The sequence below is a fragment of the Bufo gargarizans genome, chromosome 5 (genome assembly GCF_014858855.1).
Source record: "Bufo gargarizans isolate SCDJY-AF-19 chromosome 5, ASM1485885v1, whole genome shotgun sequence".
Taxonomy (NCBI): Eukaryota; Metazoa; Chordata; class Amphibia; order Anura; family Bufonidae; genus Bufo; species Bufo gargarizans.
The window spans coordinates 57,777,405-57,794,411 of NC_058084.1; the positions used below are offsets into that span (position 1 = coordinate 57,777,405).

Genomic DNA, 17,007 nt, shown 5'->3' on the forward strand with positions numbered 1-17,007 from the left:
CCGCATCCGTAACGACCCGGAATACATAAATATCACACAAATTATCCCCTACGGTGAACGCCGTGAAAAAATAAATAAATTTAAAAAAATACAGAATAGCTTATTTATTCTGAGTTGCCACTAATAAAACGTAATATCAAGCGATCAAAAAGTGCCATTTACTCCAAAATGATACCAATGAAAAATACAAGTCGTCCCGCAAAAACCAAGCCCTCACACAACTCCATAGAAAGAAAAATTGAAAAGTTTTATTGCAAAAAAGTTGGAAAATGTAAAAAAAACTATATGCATTTGGTATCACTGTAATCGTACTGACACAGAGAATAAAGATATTATGTTATTTATACCAAAAAATGAACGCCGTAAAATTCATAATGGAAAAACGCAGTGGCAGTATTGCTGTTTTTTCCCATCTCCCTCCCAGAAAGAGTTAATAAAAGTTAATCAGAAAGTTATGTGTACCCCAAAATGGCGCCATTAAAAACTACAACTTGTCCCGCAAAAAAACAAGCCCTCATAAAGCTATATAGACAGAAAATTTAAAATGTTATAGCTCTTGGAACGCGATGATAAAAAAAAGAAAAACGCTTGGTCTGTAAGGCCCAAAACAGGCTGGTCACTAAGAGGTTAAAGTGTATAAAGTCTCTTTCTAGCTGAGATAAGCAATCTCTGAGAATCTCCAGGGAGGGGTGTGAGGAATTAGGACATAGGGCTGGGTAAGGAGATCTCTGGTGGTTTTCATGCCTATTTATCATGTATCATCTATCTATCTACCTCCCTGTCCTCTTTATATTACTTTATATTACTTTTCTGGTCTGAGGTGTGTATTACTGTATTTCTTTAGGGGGTCTGGTCTGGGATCTGTATTACTTTGTTAATTTAGAAATCTGGTGAAGAAGCTGTATTTATTCTGGGGTCTGTATTATTTATCTATATATCTATCTGATATCTATCTCATTTCTATCCATCTATCTATCCATCTAGAGCAGTTATGGCAAACCTTTTACAGACCGAGTGCCCAAACTGCAAACCAAAACACACTTATCTATCTCAAAGTGCCAACACGCACTTTAACCTGAATGCCAATATAGTATATCTTCCATGTACAGTCATGGCCAAAAGTTTTGAGAATGACACAAATATTAGTTTTCACAAAGTTTGCTGCTAAACTGCTTTTAGATCTTTGTTTCAGTTGTTTCTGTGATGTAGTGAAATAGAATTACATGCACTTCATACGTTTCAAAGGCTTTTATCGACAATTACATGACATTTATGCAAAGAGTCAGTATTTGCAGTGTTGGCCCTTCTTTTTCAGGACCTCTGCAATCCGACTGGACATGCTCTCAATCAACTTCTGGGCCAATTCCTGACTGATGGCAACCCATTCTTTCATAATCACTTCTTGGAGTTTGTCAGAATTAGTGGGTTCTTGTTTGTCCACCCGCCTCTTGAGGATTGACCACAAGTTCTCAATGGGATTAAGATCTGGGGAGTTTCCAGGCCATGGACCCAAAATGTCAACGTTTTGGTCCCCGAGCCACTTAGTTATCACTTTTGCCTTATGGCACGGTGCTCCATCGTGCTGGAAAATGCATTGTTCTTCACCAAACTGTTGTTGGATTGTTGGAAGAAGTTGCTGTTGGAGGGTGTTTTGGTGCCATTCTTTATTCGTGGCTGTGTTTTTGGGCAAAATTGTGAGTGAGCCCACTCCCTTGGATGAGAAGCAACCCCACACATGAATGGTCTCAGGATGCTTTACTGTTGGCATGACACAGGACTGATGGTAGCGCTCACCTTTTCTTCTCCGGACAAGCCTTTTTCCTGATGCCCCAAACAATCGGAAAAAGGCTTCATCAGAGAATATGACTTTGCCCCAGTCCTCGGCAGTCCATTCACCATATTTTCTGCAGAAGATCAATCTGTCCCTGACGGGTTTTTTTTTGGAGAGAAGTGGCTTCTTTGCTGCCCTTCTTGACACCAGGCCATCTTCCAAAAGTCTTCGCCTCACTGTGCATGCAGATGCACTCACAGCTGCCTGCTGCCATTCCTGAGCAAGCTCTGCACTGGTGGCACTCCGATCCCGCAGCTGAATCCTCTTTAGGAGACGGTCCTGGCGCTTGCTGGACTTTCTTGGACGCCCTGAAGCCTTCTTAACAAGAATTTAACCTCCTTTCCTTGAAGTTCTTGATGATCCTATAAATTGTTAATTGAGGTGCAATCTTAGTAGCCACAATATCCTTGCCTGTGAAGCCATTTTTATGCAACACAATGATGGCTGCACGCGTTTCTTTGCAGGTCACCATGGTTAACAATGGAAGAACAATGATTTCAAGCATCACCCTCCTTTTAACAGGTCAAGTCTGCCATTTTAACCCAATCAGCCTGACATAATGATCTCCAGCCTTGTGCTCGTCAACATTCTCACCTGAGTTAACAAGACGATTACTGAAATGATCTCAGCAGGTCCTTTAATGACAGCAATGAAATGAAGTGGAAAGGTTTTTTTGGGATTAAGTTAATTTTCATGGCAAAGAAGGACTATGCAATTCATCTGATCACTCTTCATAACATTCTGGAGTATATGCAAATTGCTATTATAAAAACTTAAGCAGCAACTTTTCCAATTTCCAATATTTATGTAATTCTCAAAACTTTTGGCCACGACTGTACTTTATCATTTAGCTATAATAGCCTGCCTACATTCAGTGTTCTGCCTGTGCTGTTCATAGTAAGCCCTGCGCTGATGAATGGCAGGAAAAGTCTAAGGCGTATTGGTACACCATACCAGGGAGCGGGTGCCCACACAGAGGGCTCTGAGTGCTGTCTCTGGCACCCGTGCCATAGGTTCACCACCACTGATCTAGAGGAAGGGAAGGAAGCAGCTCTCACAGGTAGGTATAAGCAGAACGTAGGTTTAATGGAGTCAAGTCTATATCTTTGTTTCTTCCCCTTCTCTCCTTTCCTTCTTTCCAGCCCATTTACACACTACCATTTTTCAAACTCCAGACACACAATCAATGGGCAGAGAAACTAATGGATATTTCCATTAAAGCAATCCTTGCAGTCGGTGGGGAGGAGTACCATTACTGCTTAGCAGCTCTAAATGTTCACATTTAATTATAAAAAATGCATGTTATTAGGACACATTCATCTGTGGAAGGGGCAAACACAAGCATCTCATCAATGGGTGAATCTTATACCATAAAATGTAATGATACTGGTGATCCTGTGGCGTACACTCAATATTTCTTCTCTCCACAGCTCCCCGGCAAGAGAGGTCCTGGATGGAGTGTTCAGGCCAAAGTAGATGTCTTCTTATGGCTGGGTTCCAGCAAATACTCACAAGCCATCTTTGAAAACTTGCCAAGAGGGTATGAGATTGAACATCCAACTGCTCCAAGTGGACATCACGGATCAACCCCACCTGTCAATCTTGTCTATAAGAGTAAGAGCTCTTAAATATTCCTTATCAGTTATCCTGTGTGGCAAGTGATTACAAACAGTGCTTCTTCCACTTCTTCTGACACGTCCATTCTTTACACTGAAAGTTCACTAATTTGAATGACCACCATGTAATGCTTCATTTCTCCAGTGGTGGCGCTGCAGGGAAACTGAATATTTGTTGCCAGTTCTTTGATTGGCAGCTGACCGTTTGGACAAATCTTTCTAACAAGTAATTGTAAAAATTGTGTGAATGCCACTAGCACCATTTAACAGATGAAAGATACATCCCTACTGGCGTAGCAGAGGTGCAGTGAGGTCACTACAGGGAAGTTTCTTCCACATCCTCTACTAAGCTGCTGCAGTTCCTTCAATTCCTTCACAGTCCAAACCAAACCCCTAAATTAATTAGACCCTCAGACTCCTAAATTAATTTAGAACCCAGACTAGACAAAAAAGTTCAGACCCCAGACTAGAACCCTAAATTCATTCAGAACCCAGACAAGTCCCCCAAATTAATCAGACCCTAGACCATACCCTTACATTCTTTCAAAATCTAGACCAGGCTCCTAATTATTTAGACTCTAGAACAGACAAACAAATTCAGACCCTAGACCAGACCCATAAATTCTTTCAGAACCCAGACAAGTTCCCCAAATTAATCATACCCTAGACCATACCGCAAAATTACCCTAGACCATACCCCTTAATTTATTCACAACCCAGACCGGACCCACAATTAATCGAACACTGTCAGACCAGATTTAAAAAAATCTGACACCAGACCTCTAAATTAATTCAGAACCCAGACAAGCCCCCTAAATAAATCAGACCCTAGACCAGAGGTGGCCAAACTTTTTGACTCATGGGCCACAATGGGTTCATATATTGGTCCCGGGGGCCGGACCAAGAGTAGATGGATGGCCGTTTGTGTGAATTAATATAAATTAAATTAAAATTTCGCAACATTAAAGGTTTAGTTTAATTCAAGGTAGAAAAGCATAAAAATAATTATTGTACAAAACTTTTATGCAATGTATTTCTTTCATAACATAGTATGTATAACTCATCTTCAATTTTAGTGGGAATAGTGTTGTTGGTCTCCCTTTTTTGCTAAGGCATCAAAGTCTGGAGTTAGTTTTGTTGTTGCAATTCGCAGAATAGATACTGTGCCAGTATATAGGGCCCCCATAGTGCTTCCCCTCTTCGCCATAGTGCCCCCCCATATTGTGCCAGTATATAGGGCCCCCATAGTGCTTCCCCTCTTCTCCATAGTGGCCCCTATAGTACTTCCCCCTCTTCTCCATAGTGCCCCCCATATTGTGCCAGTATATAGGGCCCCCATAGTGCTTCCCCTCTTCTCCATAGTGGCCCCCATAGTGCTTCCCCCTCTTCTCCATAGTGCCCCCCAATATTTTGGCAGTATATAGGGCCCCCATAGTGCTTCCCCTCTTCTCCATAGTACCGATCTATATTGTGCCAGTATATAGGGCCCCCACCCCCCTTCTTGCCACATTATACTATAAATAATAAAAACAATAAACACATATACTTACCTTATGCTGATGTCAGTGATGCCTCTTCCGGCCTGTGTCTCGCTCTGTACGGCTCAGGCGGCGCGATGATGTCATTGTGCCGCCTGCACCGGCCTCTGCTCTGATAGGCTACAAGGCACTAGGCCTGTAGCCTATCAGAGGAACGGGCAAGGGACACGCCTCTCCCCTGCTGCTCCGCAGCCATTCATTTGTATCGCTGTCCTGAGGACGGCAATACAAATGAATATGGAGATGAGCGCTTCCACAATGGAAGCGCTCATCTCCACTCCTGCTGCCTCCGGACAGCTCTGCGGACTGGATAAAAAGGTCCGCCGGGCCGTATACGGACTGCGGGCCGTAGTTTGTCCATCACTGCCCTAGACCATACCCTTAAATTCTTTTTTTCTTTTTTTATTCTTTATTTCTATTTTGCAAAAGAAACAAAATCATTGCATGTTGAATCACATACATTAGAAAATAATAGTCGGATCTATGCTGACTGACATCATGTAGCATAATCCAACAATGCACAAACAATTACAACACATAAGTCTGTGTTTGATATGTAGCCTATGGTGACAATAAGGCACCTTGATCCATCTGACAAGAACCACCCTTAAATTCTTTCAAAATCTAGACCAGGCTCCTAATTATTTAGACCCTAGAACAGACAAACAAATTCAGACCTATAAATTCATTCAGAACCCAGACAAGTACCCTGAATTAATCATACCCTAGACCATACCCCAAATTTACCCTAGACCATACCCCTTTATTTATTCACAACAAAACCCGACCCACAATTAATCAAACACTAGACCAGACAAAAAAATATCTGACACCAGACCCCTAAATTCATTCAGAACCCCGACAAGCCTCTTAAATAAATCAGACCCTAGACAATACCTCTCAATTTATTCACAATACAGACCAGAACCCTGATTAATCAGACCCTAGACCAGTCACACCCCACACCAGTCACACCCACACCCCAGACCAGACCCCTACATTCTGTCACCACCAGACATTTTAGAAGCTCTGTCAGACGTTCTTCAGAACCTCCTGCTTGAGGTTCCTTTTGTTTTGCTTTCGTTTTCTCATCTTGTTAGCCTCTCTCAGCTGTCATGTAGTTGCACTGATTGCAGCCCTTTAAATCCCTTCCCATACTGCATCACTTTGCGGTTTATACAACTTCCTGGAGTGTCTGCATGCTGGATGCTACTACTGAGTCTTCTACAGATAAGTTTTGTTCATTAATTTGTGTTTTCCTGTTTTCTGGATCCCAGGTGACCCTGACTCCCTCCGTATCAAGTGTAGGGAGCCGGTGGTCGTGTCCCCTCACTATTATAGGGTGTTCAGGTGTTATACAGTCGAGGAACGAGGATATGCGATCATCTACCATAGAGATTTTTGCATAGGCTGAGCAGTTAGGGAGAGAGCCAGGCCTGTTGCAGGGCTTTCCCTTTGGTTCCATAGTTTTGGATCCAGTCAGTTGGATCTTCATTTTGTGTCTTCTAGTTTTCTGTACACCTTCCGTGACATTATAAACCACCAAAACCGTCTTAAGCATGAATCCGGTTTCAACCTTGATTGACCGCATGCAGGGTCTTTCACTGGAGGTAGCAGATCTCCGGAAAACTGTCTCTCAGTTTGAGGTGACCGTTTCTGCTTGCGTTCATGTAATTTGTTCTGAGCCTAAAATCTCGCTTCCGGATACGTTCTCCGGGGGTAGTGAGAATTTCGTTCGTTTTAGAGAGGCTTCCAAACTCAATTTTCGCCTACTTCCCCATTCCTCTGGTGATGAGGAGCGGAGGGTGGGGATCATCATCTCGCTGCTCAGGGATAACGATCAGTCCTGGGCCTTTTCGCTGCCGGTGGGGGCACGGCCCCTCTGTTCAGTGGATGAATTTTTTTTAGCCCTGGGTCAGATATATGATAATCCGGATCGTATTGCTCTGGCTGAGTCTAGACTACGTCTTTTATGCCAGGGTAAACAGTCCGCAGAGATATACTGTTCAGAATTTCGGAGATGGGCAGCTGATACTGGTTGGAATGATGCTGCACTCCGAAGTCAATTTTGCCATGGTCTTTCAGAGGGATTGAAGGATGGATTTGCCTTTCATGAGAGACCTACCTCCTTGGACACTGCCATGTCTCGGGCCGTTCGTATTGACAGGCGTCTTAGAGAGAGAGGAGAGATCACTCCTTCCTGTTATACTCAGTCCAAGGACAGTGCGGCGGTCTCATTCAGTGCACAGGGGTCTCAGTCGCTCTCAATCCCTTCTGAGCAGGAGCCCATGCAGCTGGGTTTGCTTGCCTCTGACAATAGAAGATTCAGCTCTCATAGGAAGGTTTGTTTCTGTTGTGGAGGTATAAATCATTTGGCAAATGTTTGTCCCTCTAGGAGATTCAGGCAGTTTTTTGAGAGTAATAAAGAAACAAAAAGAAAAAAAATCCTATAAAAACGTTCCATCTGTTACTATTGGCAAGGTTGATGCGGAAATTGAAGGTTTTCCGTTTGCTTGTAGTTCCCGTTTTGTCCTACCTGCCAGGGTGGCGCTAGAGAGCAAGAACATTTTTTGTGAGATTTTTGTAGATAGTGGAGCAGCTGTCAATCTCATTGATAATCAATTTGCTATAACTCATGGTTTCCAGGTATGCATTTTGGGAAAGGATATACCTGTTTTTGCTATTGATTCCGTTCCACTTTCTCAGAAATCGTTAAAGGGCATAGCTCACAATATCCGTTTGATTGTGAGTGATACTCATGTTGAGGATGTGTCATGTTTCGTCCTAAGCGGGTTGCCTACTCCTCTAGTGTTGGGGCTACCCTGGCTCACTAAACATAACCCCACCATTGATTGGCAAGCGAGGCAAATAAATGGTTGGAGTGACTTTTGCAGAGAGAATTGCCTCACGACATCTGTTTCAGAGGTTTCTACTAAGACTGTACCATCTTTTCTCTCTGAATTTTCGGATGTGTTTTCTGAGAGTGGTGTTCAGGACTTGCCCCCTCACAGGGAGTACGATTGCCCTATTAATCTCACCCCAGGCGCCAAGCTGCCTAAATCTCGTTTATACAATCTCTCCCAACCTGAAAGGGTCGCTATGCGTGCTTATATCTCTGAGAGTCTGAGAAAGAGGACACATACGACCCTCGAAGTCACCTGTTGCCACTGGTTTTTTCTTTGTTAAGAAAAAAGATGGTTCTTTAAGACCATGTCTGGATTTCAGGGAGCTGAACAGTATCACAATTCGTGACCCTTATCCGCTTCCTCTGATCCCGGACCTGTTTAACCAGATTGTTGGGGCTAAAGTTTTTTCCAAGTTGGATCTAAGAGGGGCATACAACCTGGTCAGGGTCAGAGAAGGAGACAAATGGAAGACGGCCTTCAATACCCCTGAGGGCCATTTTGAGAATTTGGTTATGCCTTTTGGTTTGATGAATGCTCCAGCCGTCTTTCAGCATTTTGTGAACAGCATTTTTATCATTTAATGGGGAAATTGTTATTAGTGTATCTAGATGACATTTTGATTTTTTCTCCTGATTTCAAAACTCATAAGGACCACCTACGTCAGGTCTTGCTCATCCTGCGGGAGAATAAATTGTACGCTAAACTGGAAAAATGTGTGTTTGCGGTTCCAGAAATTCAATTTCTGGGGTTTCTTCTCTCCGCTTCTGGTTTTCGCATGAACCCCGAGAAGGTCCGCGCTGTGCTTGAGTGGGAGCTTCCTGAAAATCAGAAGGCGCTGATGCGTTTTTTGGGTTTTGCCAATTATTACAGGAAGTTTATTTTGAATTATTCCTCTGTTGTTAAACCACTCACTGATATGACTAGAAAGGGGGTAGATTTTTCCTCCTGGTCGGTAGAGGCTCGTAAGGCCTTTTCTAGTATCAAGGAGAGTTTTGCTTCCGCTCCCATCTTGGTTCAACCTGATATCTCTCTGCCCTTCATAGTTGAGGTGGGCAATTCTGAGGTGGGTGTGGGTGCAGTCCTGTCTCAGGGTCCCTCTCCTGCCAAATGGCGACCGTGTGCCTTTTTCTCGAAGAAACTCTCCTCCGCAGAGAGAAATTACGATGTGGGAGATAGGGAGTTGTTGGCCATCAAGTTAGCTTTTGAGGAATGGCACCATTTGCTAGAGGGAGCCAGACACCCTATTACCGTGTTTACTGACCATAAGAATCTGGTCTACTTGGAGTCAGCCAAGCGTCTGAACCCAAGACAGGCCAGATGGTCTTTGTTCTTTTCTAGGTTTAATTTTGTTGTTACGTTCCGCCCTGGGGTTAAGAATGTGAAGGCGGATGCCCTGTCACGTTGTTTTCCGGGAGGTGGGAATTTTGAAGACCCGGGTCCCATTTTGGCTGAAGGGGTGGTGGTCTCTGCTCTTTATCCTGAATTGGAGGCAGAGGTTCAGGTAGCCCAGTCAGAGGCTCCTGATCTTTGTCCTCCTGGGAGGTTGTTTGTGCCTCTCTCTTTAAGACACAAGATTTTTAAGGAGCACCACGATACTGTCCTTGCTGGGCACCCGGGGGCAAGAGCCACAGTGGATCTCATCGTTTGGAGATTCTGGTGGCCGGCGCTTCGTAAGTCAGTTGAGGGTTTTGTGGCAGCCTGCGAGACCTGCGCTCGTGCCAAAGTCCCTCATTCACGGCCATCAGGTCCTCTCCTTCCCTTACCCATTCCTTCCCGTCCTTGGTCACATCTGTCCATGGACTTCATTACGGACCTGCCTCGTTCCTCGGGGAAGACTGTGATTCTGGTGGCATTTCATTCCTTTTCCTGGCTTGCCCAATGCTAAGACGCTGGCGCAGGCATTTATTGATCACATTGTCAAATTGCATGGTATTCCTTCAGACATAGTCTCTGATAGGGGCACACAGTTTGTTTCCAGATTCTGGAAGGCTTTCTGTTCTCCCTTGGGGGTTCGGTTGTCATTCTCTAATGCTTTCCACCCGCAGTCGAATGGCCAGACAGAGCGCGTCAATCAGAATCTGGAGACATATCTGCGCTGTTTTGTGGCGGAGAATCAGGAGGATTGGTGTTCTTTTTTGTCCCTTGCTGAGTTTGCTTTAAATAACCGTCGTCAGGAGTCCTCTGATAAGTCACCATTTTTTGGTGCATATGGGTTTCATCCGCAGTTTGGGACATTCTCTGGAGAGGGGTCTTCTGGTTTACCTGATGAGGACAGATTCTCCTCGTCTTTGTCATCTATTTGGCAAAAGATTCAGGATAATCTAAAGAGCACGAGTGAGAAATATAAGCGTGTGGCGGATAAGAGACTTGTGCCTGGTCCGGACCTGAATGTTGGTGATCTGGTGTGGTTGTCTACTAAGAATAGAAAAAATTGAAGGTTCCCTCCTGGAAGTTGGGTCCTAAGTTTATTGGGCCTTACAAAATCTTGTCCGTCATCAATCCTGTTGCCTACCGTCTTGATCTTCCTCAGACTTGGAAGATCCATAATGTTTTTCATAAGTCCTTATTAAAACCTTATGTCCAACCCATTGTACCCTCGTCTTTGCCTCCTCCTCCGATTGTGGTTGATGGTAATCTTGAATTTCAGGTCTCTAGGATTGTGGATTCTCGTGTTGTCCGCGGTTCTCTCCAGTACCTCGTTCATTGGGAGGGTTATGGTCCTGAGGAGAGGATGTGGGTCCCAGTGACGGACATTAAGGCCACTCGTCTCATCAGGGCTTTCCATAGGTCCCATCCTGAGAAGGTGGGCTCTGAGTGTCCGGAGTCCACTCGTAGAAGGAGGGATACTGTCACCACCAGACATCTGAGAAGCTCTGTCAGACGTTCTTCAGAACCTCCTGCTTGAGGTTCCTTTTGTTTTGCTTTCATTTTCTCATCTTGTTAGCCTCTCTCAGCTGTCATGTAGTTGCACTGATTGCAGCCCTTTAAATCCCTTCCCATACTGCATCACTTTGCGGTTTATACAACTTCCTGGAGTGTCTGCATGCTGGATGCTACTACTGAGTCTTCTGCAGATAAGTTTTGTTCATTAATTTGTGTTTTCCTGTTTTCTGGATCCCAGGTGACCCTGACTCCCTCCGTATCAAGTGTAGGGAGCCGGTGGTCGTGTCCCCTCACTATTATAGGGTGTTCAGGTGTTATACAGTCGAGGAACGAGGATATGCGATCATCTACCATAGAGATTTTTGTATAGGCTGAGCAGTTAGGGAGAGAGCCAGGTCTGTTGCAGGGCTTTCCTTTGGTTCCTTAGTTTTGGATCCAGTCAGTCGGATCTTCATTTTGTGTCTTCTAGTTTTCTGTACACCTTCCGTGACACATTCATTCAGAACCCAGACAAGTCGCCTAAATTAATCAGACTCAAGACGGGACAAAAAATTCAGACCCAAGATATCTAAATTAATTCAGACCCCTTACTAGACACCAAAATATATTCAGGACCCAGACCAGACCAAAAAAGCCTTGCAATAGGGCCTTGTATGCCTCCAAGGGTTTCTCTCTCCACGACCTGTCTGTCTCTTGCTGTCTCACTCTGTAATCAGTTATACTTCACTCTTCCTCAGGCCGCAATCACTCCCTGGCCTCTCTTCCACAGACCATTGGTCCAGACCTTTATATACTGTAACTTTAATATTGCACTAGCCAAAGGACACTGCTTTGCACGAGTATATTTCATCTATTTTATTTAATTTTTCTTTGTGTTGTTAAAAGATATCGACAGTATCCCCCATAACAGTGAACTCTACAGCACCCCACCCCTTAACACTGACCCCCCCTCTGTGCCCTGCAACTTTAAAATGGGGCCTCCACAGCAGCCGATCCACTTAATTTCGACCTTCACAGCAGCCGCCCCTTTAACAGTGAGTTTCACAGCACCCTAATCCCTTGACAGTGACCTCCTCACGTTCCGCCCCCTTAACAGTGACCTCCGAAGTGCCCGCCTCTTTAACAGAGACCTTCATATAGCCCGCCCCTTTAACTGTGACCTCCACAGTGTCCGCCCCTTTAATAGTGACCTCCATAGTGCCCACCCCTTAACAGTGACCTCCACAGTGCCCGCCCTTTTAACAGTGACCTCGACAGCGCTCGTTCTTTTAACAGTGACCTCCACAGTGCTCGCCCCTTTAATATTGACCTCCACAGTGCCCGCCCCTTTAACAATGACCCTTTAACAATGACCTTCACAGTGCCCGCCCCTTTAATAGTGCCTGTCCCTTTAACAGTGACCTTCACAGTGCCCACTCCTTTACCGGGTGACCGCCCCTTTAGCATTGAACGCCTCTTTAACAGTGACTTTCACAGTGAACGCCCCTTTAACAGTGACTTTCACAGTGCCTGCCCATTTAACAGTGACTTTCACAGTGACCGCCCCCTTAACAGTGACTTTCACAGTGACCGCCTTTTTAACAGTGAGCTCCACAGTGCCCGCCTATTTAATAACAGTGACCTCCACAATGCCCGCCCTTTTAATAACAGTGACCTCCACTGTGCCCGCCCTTTTAATAACAGTGACCTCCACAATGCCCGCCCTTTTAATAACAGTGACCTCCACTGTGCCCGCCCTTTTAAAAACTGTGACCTCCACAGCGCTCGCCCCTTTAAGAAGTAATAAAAATGGCTGGGTTGTTATGGAAACCTGGAGTAAAACTGTGTTTATGGCAGTTGGGATTTGAAGAGAAAGACTTGCAGGATTGTATTGGCTAAGGTGGGTAATTTTCTGGGAATATGTCAGGAATGGTACGTCCTAGAGAACTGAGACCCGGTCTAAAACCTTCCCGGACACCTGATGTACCTGTGTGCCAAATTTGGTAAAGATCGGTTCAGTCGTTTGGTCGCGCATAAAGAACAGGCAGACAGACAGAAACTAATTTTTATATATATATAAGAGATTGATCTTTCCATCTTTCCACCGCAGTGGTGTGCCCTATATTAAATAGTACTGTCAGACGGGCTTCATAATAAGCCCGCCTTAGGGAGAGTTATGTGCCAGTTCACACAGGTAAATGTTTTCTTTCTAACTGGTTTATTCATTACTTTAACCAGATCTGTAAAGGCTCCTACTTCACAGTTCATCATTTAATAATATTGAGTCCTCCACCTCTGAAATTATAGTGTTGGGGGGCATATAAATCAGATAGGTCAGCTGCTTGTCTTGCCCATCTCCATCAAGCTAGCATGCACATAAGGAGAAGATAAACATGCATTTTAATGGGATAATCAGCTATGTTAAATATAATTTTTTTTTAAATGAGTTAACTGGTTTTAAAACCCATTTGATAGATTATTAGGACACACTAATGAGTTCAGGCTGAGCACCCTTACCTATTAGTGAAAGAAAACAGATACTTTTGCTTGAAGGCCCAGCATATTCATGCATTGCAAGGACAGTCCATGGATTTCAATGGACATTGTGTAATACCTAATTTCACCTGTGGTGGTGCTGCTTAAAAACTGAACAGTTGCTGCCAGGTTTCTCCAAAGATTACGGTTGATCGACCAGGTCCCAGAAGCAAAACTCCTTGTAATTAGCATGAGGTTGGAGCATGGCCTATATCTACATTCTCTCCATCCCTGTAAGGATGGCAAATAAAACCCCTTCATCTTAAAGAAACATTTTTACCCAGAACCCAAAAGTTGAAATGTGTAGGTATAGATAAGTATAGTTAAGTCACTAAACATTCCTCACTCAAGACCACTTCCACTCATCACTTTTGATGGATTTTTTATATACTTGATCAACAACAAGACATTCTGTAAGTAAGGAGGAGATGCCCTTTGAATTTTTTAAAACTACATTAGAAATTTCTTGTCTGAAGATTGTCAGCTTGTAAATGATATTTTTCAGCAAAGCACCTATTCCAGTTACGAGCCCATATGTACCAAGGTCGAGGGCTGATAGCTGCAGACAGCACTGGCCTTTCGATCCATTTGCCAAAGTGACGTTTGTCTCGCATTGTCTAACAACAAAGGTAAGAAGCTTGTCTTGTCTGTCACACTGTGTGTTCTACTTGGCTTTTACTTCATCTTGACAAGATTCTGGAAGGAACCCTTATATTTTTTATGTTTCTGTTGCCATGAAGAAGATAATAGCTCCATGCTTGAACATGCTGTTGAACTTTTAACATTTAGAAGGTCACTCTCATGGAAACGCTAGTTAGATGCTTCACCATCAACCCATACATTGGTCTAGCACCTAAACCCTTGGTCTGAAGTGGTTTAATAGTCAAGCCCCAGTCCAAAAATTTATAAACCATTCACTCCTGTCCAGTGGTTTGACAGCCCAGACATTGGTATCCAACGGTTTACTGCCCCAAACCTTGGTGTCGAGTGGCAATAAATGGCTGACTATGAAGAATGTATATGACTGTAATGTGTTCCTCATTTCTTTGGCATTTCTTTTCTTTGCACTCCACAGATCATTCCACAGACTCTTTCACCAACTTGGAACCAGATGCTCCTGTTCAATGGCATAGCATTACATGGAGGGATCGAAGACATTGCAGAAGACCCTCCAAATATTGTCATAGAGCTTTACGATGATGATGCCTTGGTGAGAAATATAGGGCTTGTTCATTTGAGTATCTAATGCCAGCCACTAACAAAGATACAATTTAAAGTGGCGCTGACACCCAGGGCACCAAGGAAAATAATTGGGCATATATACCTCTGGAGCAGTGGTGCCACTACACATGGCTTTACATTACAACCTTTGGTGATGGGAAAGATACCACAGTTCCCTCATTACATAGGAGAAGGTAGAGAGGCTCTCCTGACTTTATGGTTGGGTAGAGCACTCAGTGGATAGGGGCAATCATCCTATCATGGGAAGGTAGCTGTCATATGAACTTGCCCTCCCAAACCTACATAATGGCTGCATGTGGTTTGCAGGCCATCTGCTGAAAATCACTGCACTACAGGATAGTGGTAAAGTCCATAGATTATAGTAGAGGGTCTTCCCACTTTGGTTGTCTCCTATAAAGGAAAACACGTGAGTATGGATTTTTGGCCCACTTACATCATTCTCCTGCAAGGATAAGCGACATTCGATACATCTGGCAGCTGCTTATCTCTGAAATGTACTTGTGTCTGATGTTATTAGGTAATAATTTGTATGACAACTATAGGCAGGCATTACACAACTAAGGGGCAGTTGTAATACAACATATAGTATTTTAATTAAGAATATTGTATCGTTATACAGGGGATTCAAATTTTTAACTTTCTTAAAGGGTTCGTCCCATGAAAAATATTCTAGTTTTCAAACCAGCACCTAGATCCGAATACTTTTGTAATTGCATGAAATTAAACATTTAGCATAGCCACTGAGTTTTTCAATAAAATGTATCTGTATAGCGCCATCTGCTGTTTGTCCTTTTACTAATTTCTCTGTCCACTTGACTGAGGTGGACGCACATGCTCAGTTCCATCCTTTAATTTCCACCAGCTGCAGTAGACAAGATATGCCCCCTGAGCTGCCAGTCTGACATAAATCTAGCAGAGCAGTGAATGGAGGAGAGCTCTGGATCCATGTGAGGTACAGGGCTGTCACGGATGTAGTAGGGGAGAACACCAAAAGACAACAAGAAGGAAGGGGAAAGACACTAGGCCTCACCGCTAGGGAAGGAAAAGGGTCACCACCTATAAAACCCTGCTCCTGGCCCTAACTCCTATCCGTATGGGCACCACTCGATGGTAGAGATACCCATACACAGGAACCTAGAAAACCCTGGTGACCCTCAGATGCCCTAAAGATAATGACAGGGCAGAGACCACCTGTTCCTTCCCTGGTGAAGGAACTAGTATCTCACTGAGGCCTAGTAAACAACCGGGGGGGGGGGGGGATACAAAACACAACAAGCGGAACACTTAACTTCAGAGGATGATGGATGAACAGGACTTCAACACAAACCACACTCCAGCTCTTCCAAGACCAAATTAAGCTATTACAAGCAAGGAGTGATGGGAAAAGTCAGACTAAATAGGGTGAGGTAAAGGTCACATGGTCCACACCTGAACAGGAGATGTGGACATACCAGCAACACACAGACAAAGTGAAACCGAAAGAGGCTGTCAGATCACTAATGCGTAGATAATCTTTCAGACCTTCTGAGACCTGTCACAGATGTGACAAGGGCTGGTTCTAGCTTTGTTAGAAGGCGATTATTATGTACTATATAATGCTTGTTTTGTATTTTTCACATTAAGCATGAGATAACCCCTTTAAGTTGCTATCCGTTATTTTGATTGAGTAAATATGTAAACTGATCATATAAATGTCCACGTATCTGTCACCCTACAGGGTAAGCCTGAGTATATCGGTTCTACAGTGGCCACTCCAACAGCCATACTCTCTGACCAGACTTACAGCCCGACTAAACTGACCTATTACCCACTGTTCTGCGGGCACCTGTCCGGAGGAGATCTGCTGGCTGCATTCGAATTATTTCAGGTTGGTTATTACATTATAGTGGAATCATTGGGCAAGATATTCTCAAATTAACACAGTTTTGAGGCCCTAAAGTTGGGGGTCTTGCTTTCTAACCAGGTCTGGACCCCCTCTTTCCAAGGACCTCATAGCAGCATGGTCAATGTTATGTATGTCCTTTTTCTCTTCCAATCAGTGGATCAGACTGTATGTGGCATATTACAGGGAATGTAATGTGGAGCAGAATGGGTTCAAAAATAAACATTAATCAACTCACCAATCCCCCCTCGCCTATACTGTTCCAATGCTTACCGAGTCCATGAAGGTCTCTTCTTCCTAGTTCCTTTTCAACATGCAGGAAATGCCTGGAGATGCCAGCTCAGCCAATCACTAGCTGAGGTGGGTCTCTGCTGTGGCCAGCGATTGGCAGGTGTCTCCTACTATTTCCAGTGGCAAAAAAAGTACATATCAATGCATGATGGTGCTAAGGGCTCTGGGATGATGGAGAGCAGTTGGTCCACTGGTAACATGACAATTTTGTTCTGCTGATAGGTGGTGGTCTCAGAAATGCTGACTCCACTGATCATACATTGATGACCTATCACTAGTGTGAGGCTCCCATCTCTGAGACCAC

At 44.0% G+C, this 17,007-nt stretch overlaps 1 protein-coding gene across 1 annotated transcript in view; it reads left to right on the forward strand.

The window, feature by feature from the left end:
• The window catches only part of FER1L6 (fer-1 like family member 6), a 230,788-nt gene that overhangs the window by 135,033 nt on the left and 78,748 nt on the right, over positions 1–17,007 (forward strand). The window contains 5 exon segments of the mRNA XM_044294749.1: positions 3,262–3,445; positions 13,794–13,865; positions 13,868–13,917; positions 14,364–14,498; positions 16,248–16,397. Coding sequence (XP_044150684.1) covers positions 3,262–3,445; positions 13,794–13,865; positions 13,868–13,917; positions 14,364–14,498; positions 16,248–16,397 — 591 coding nt within the window.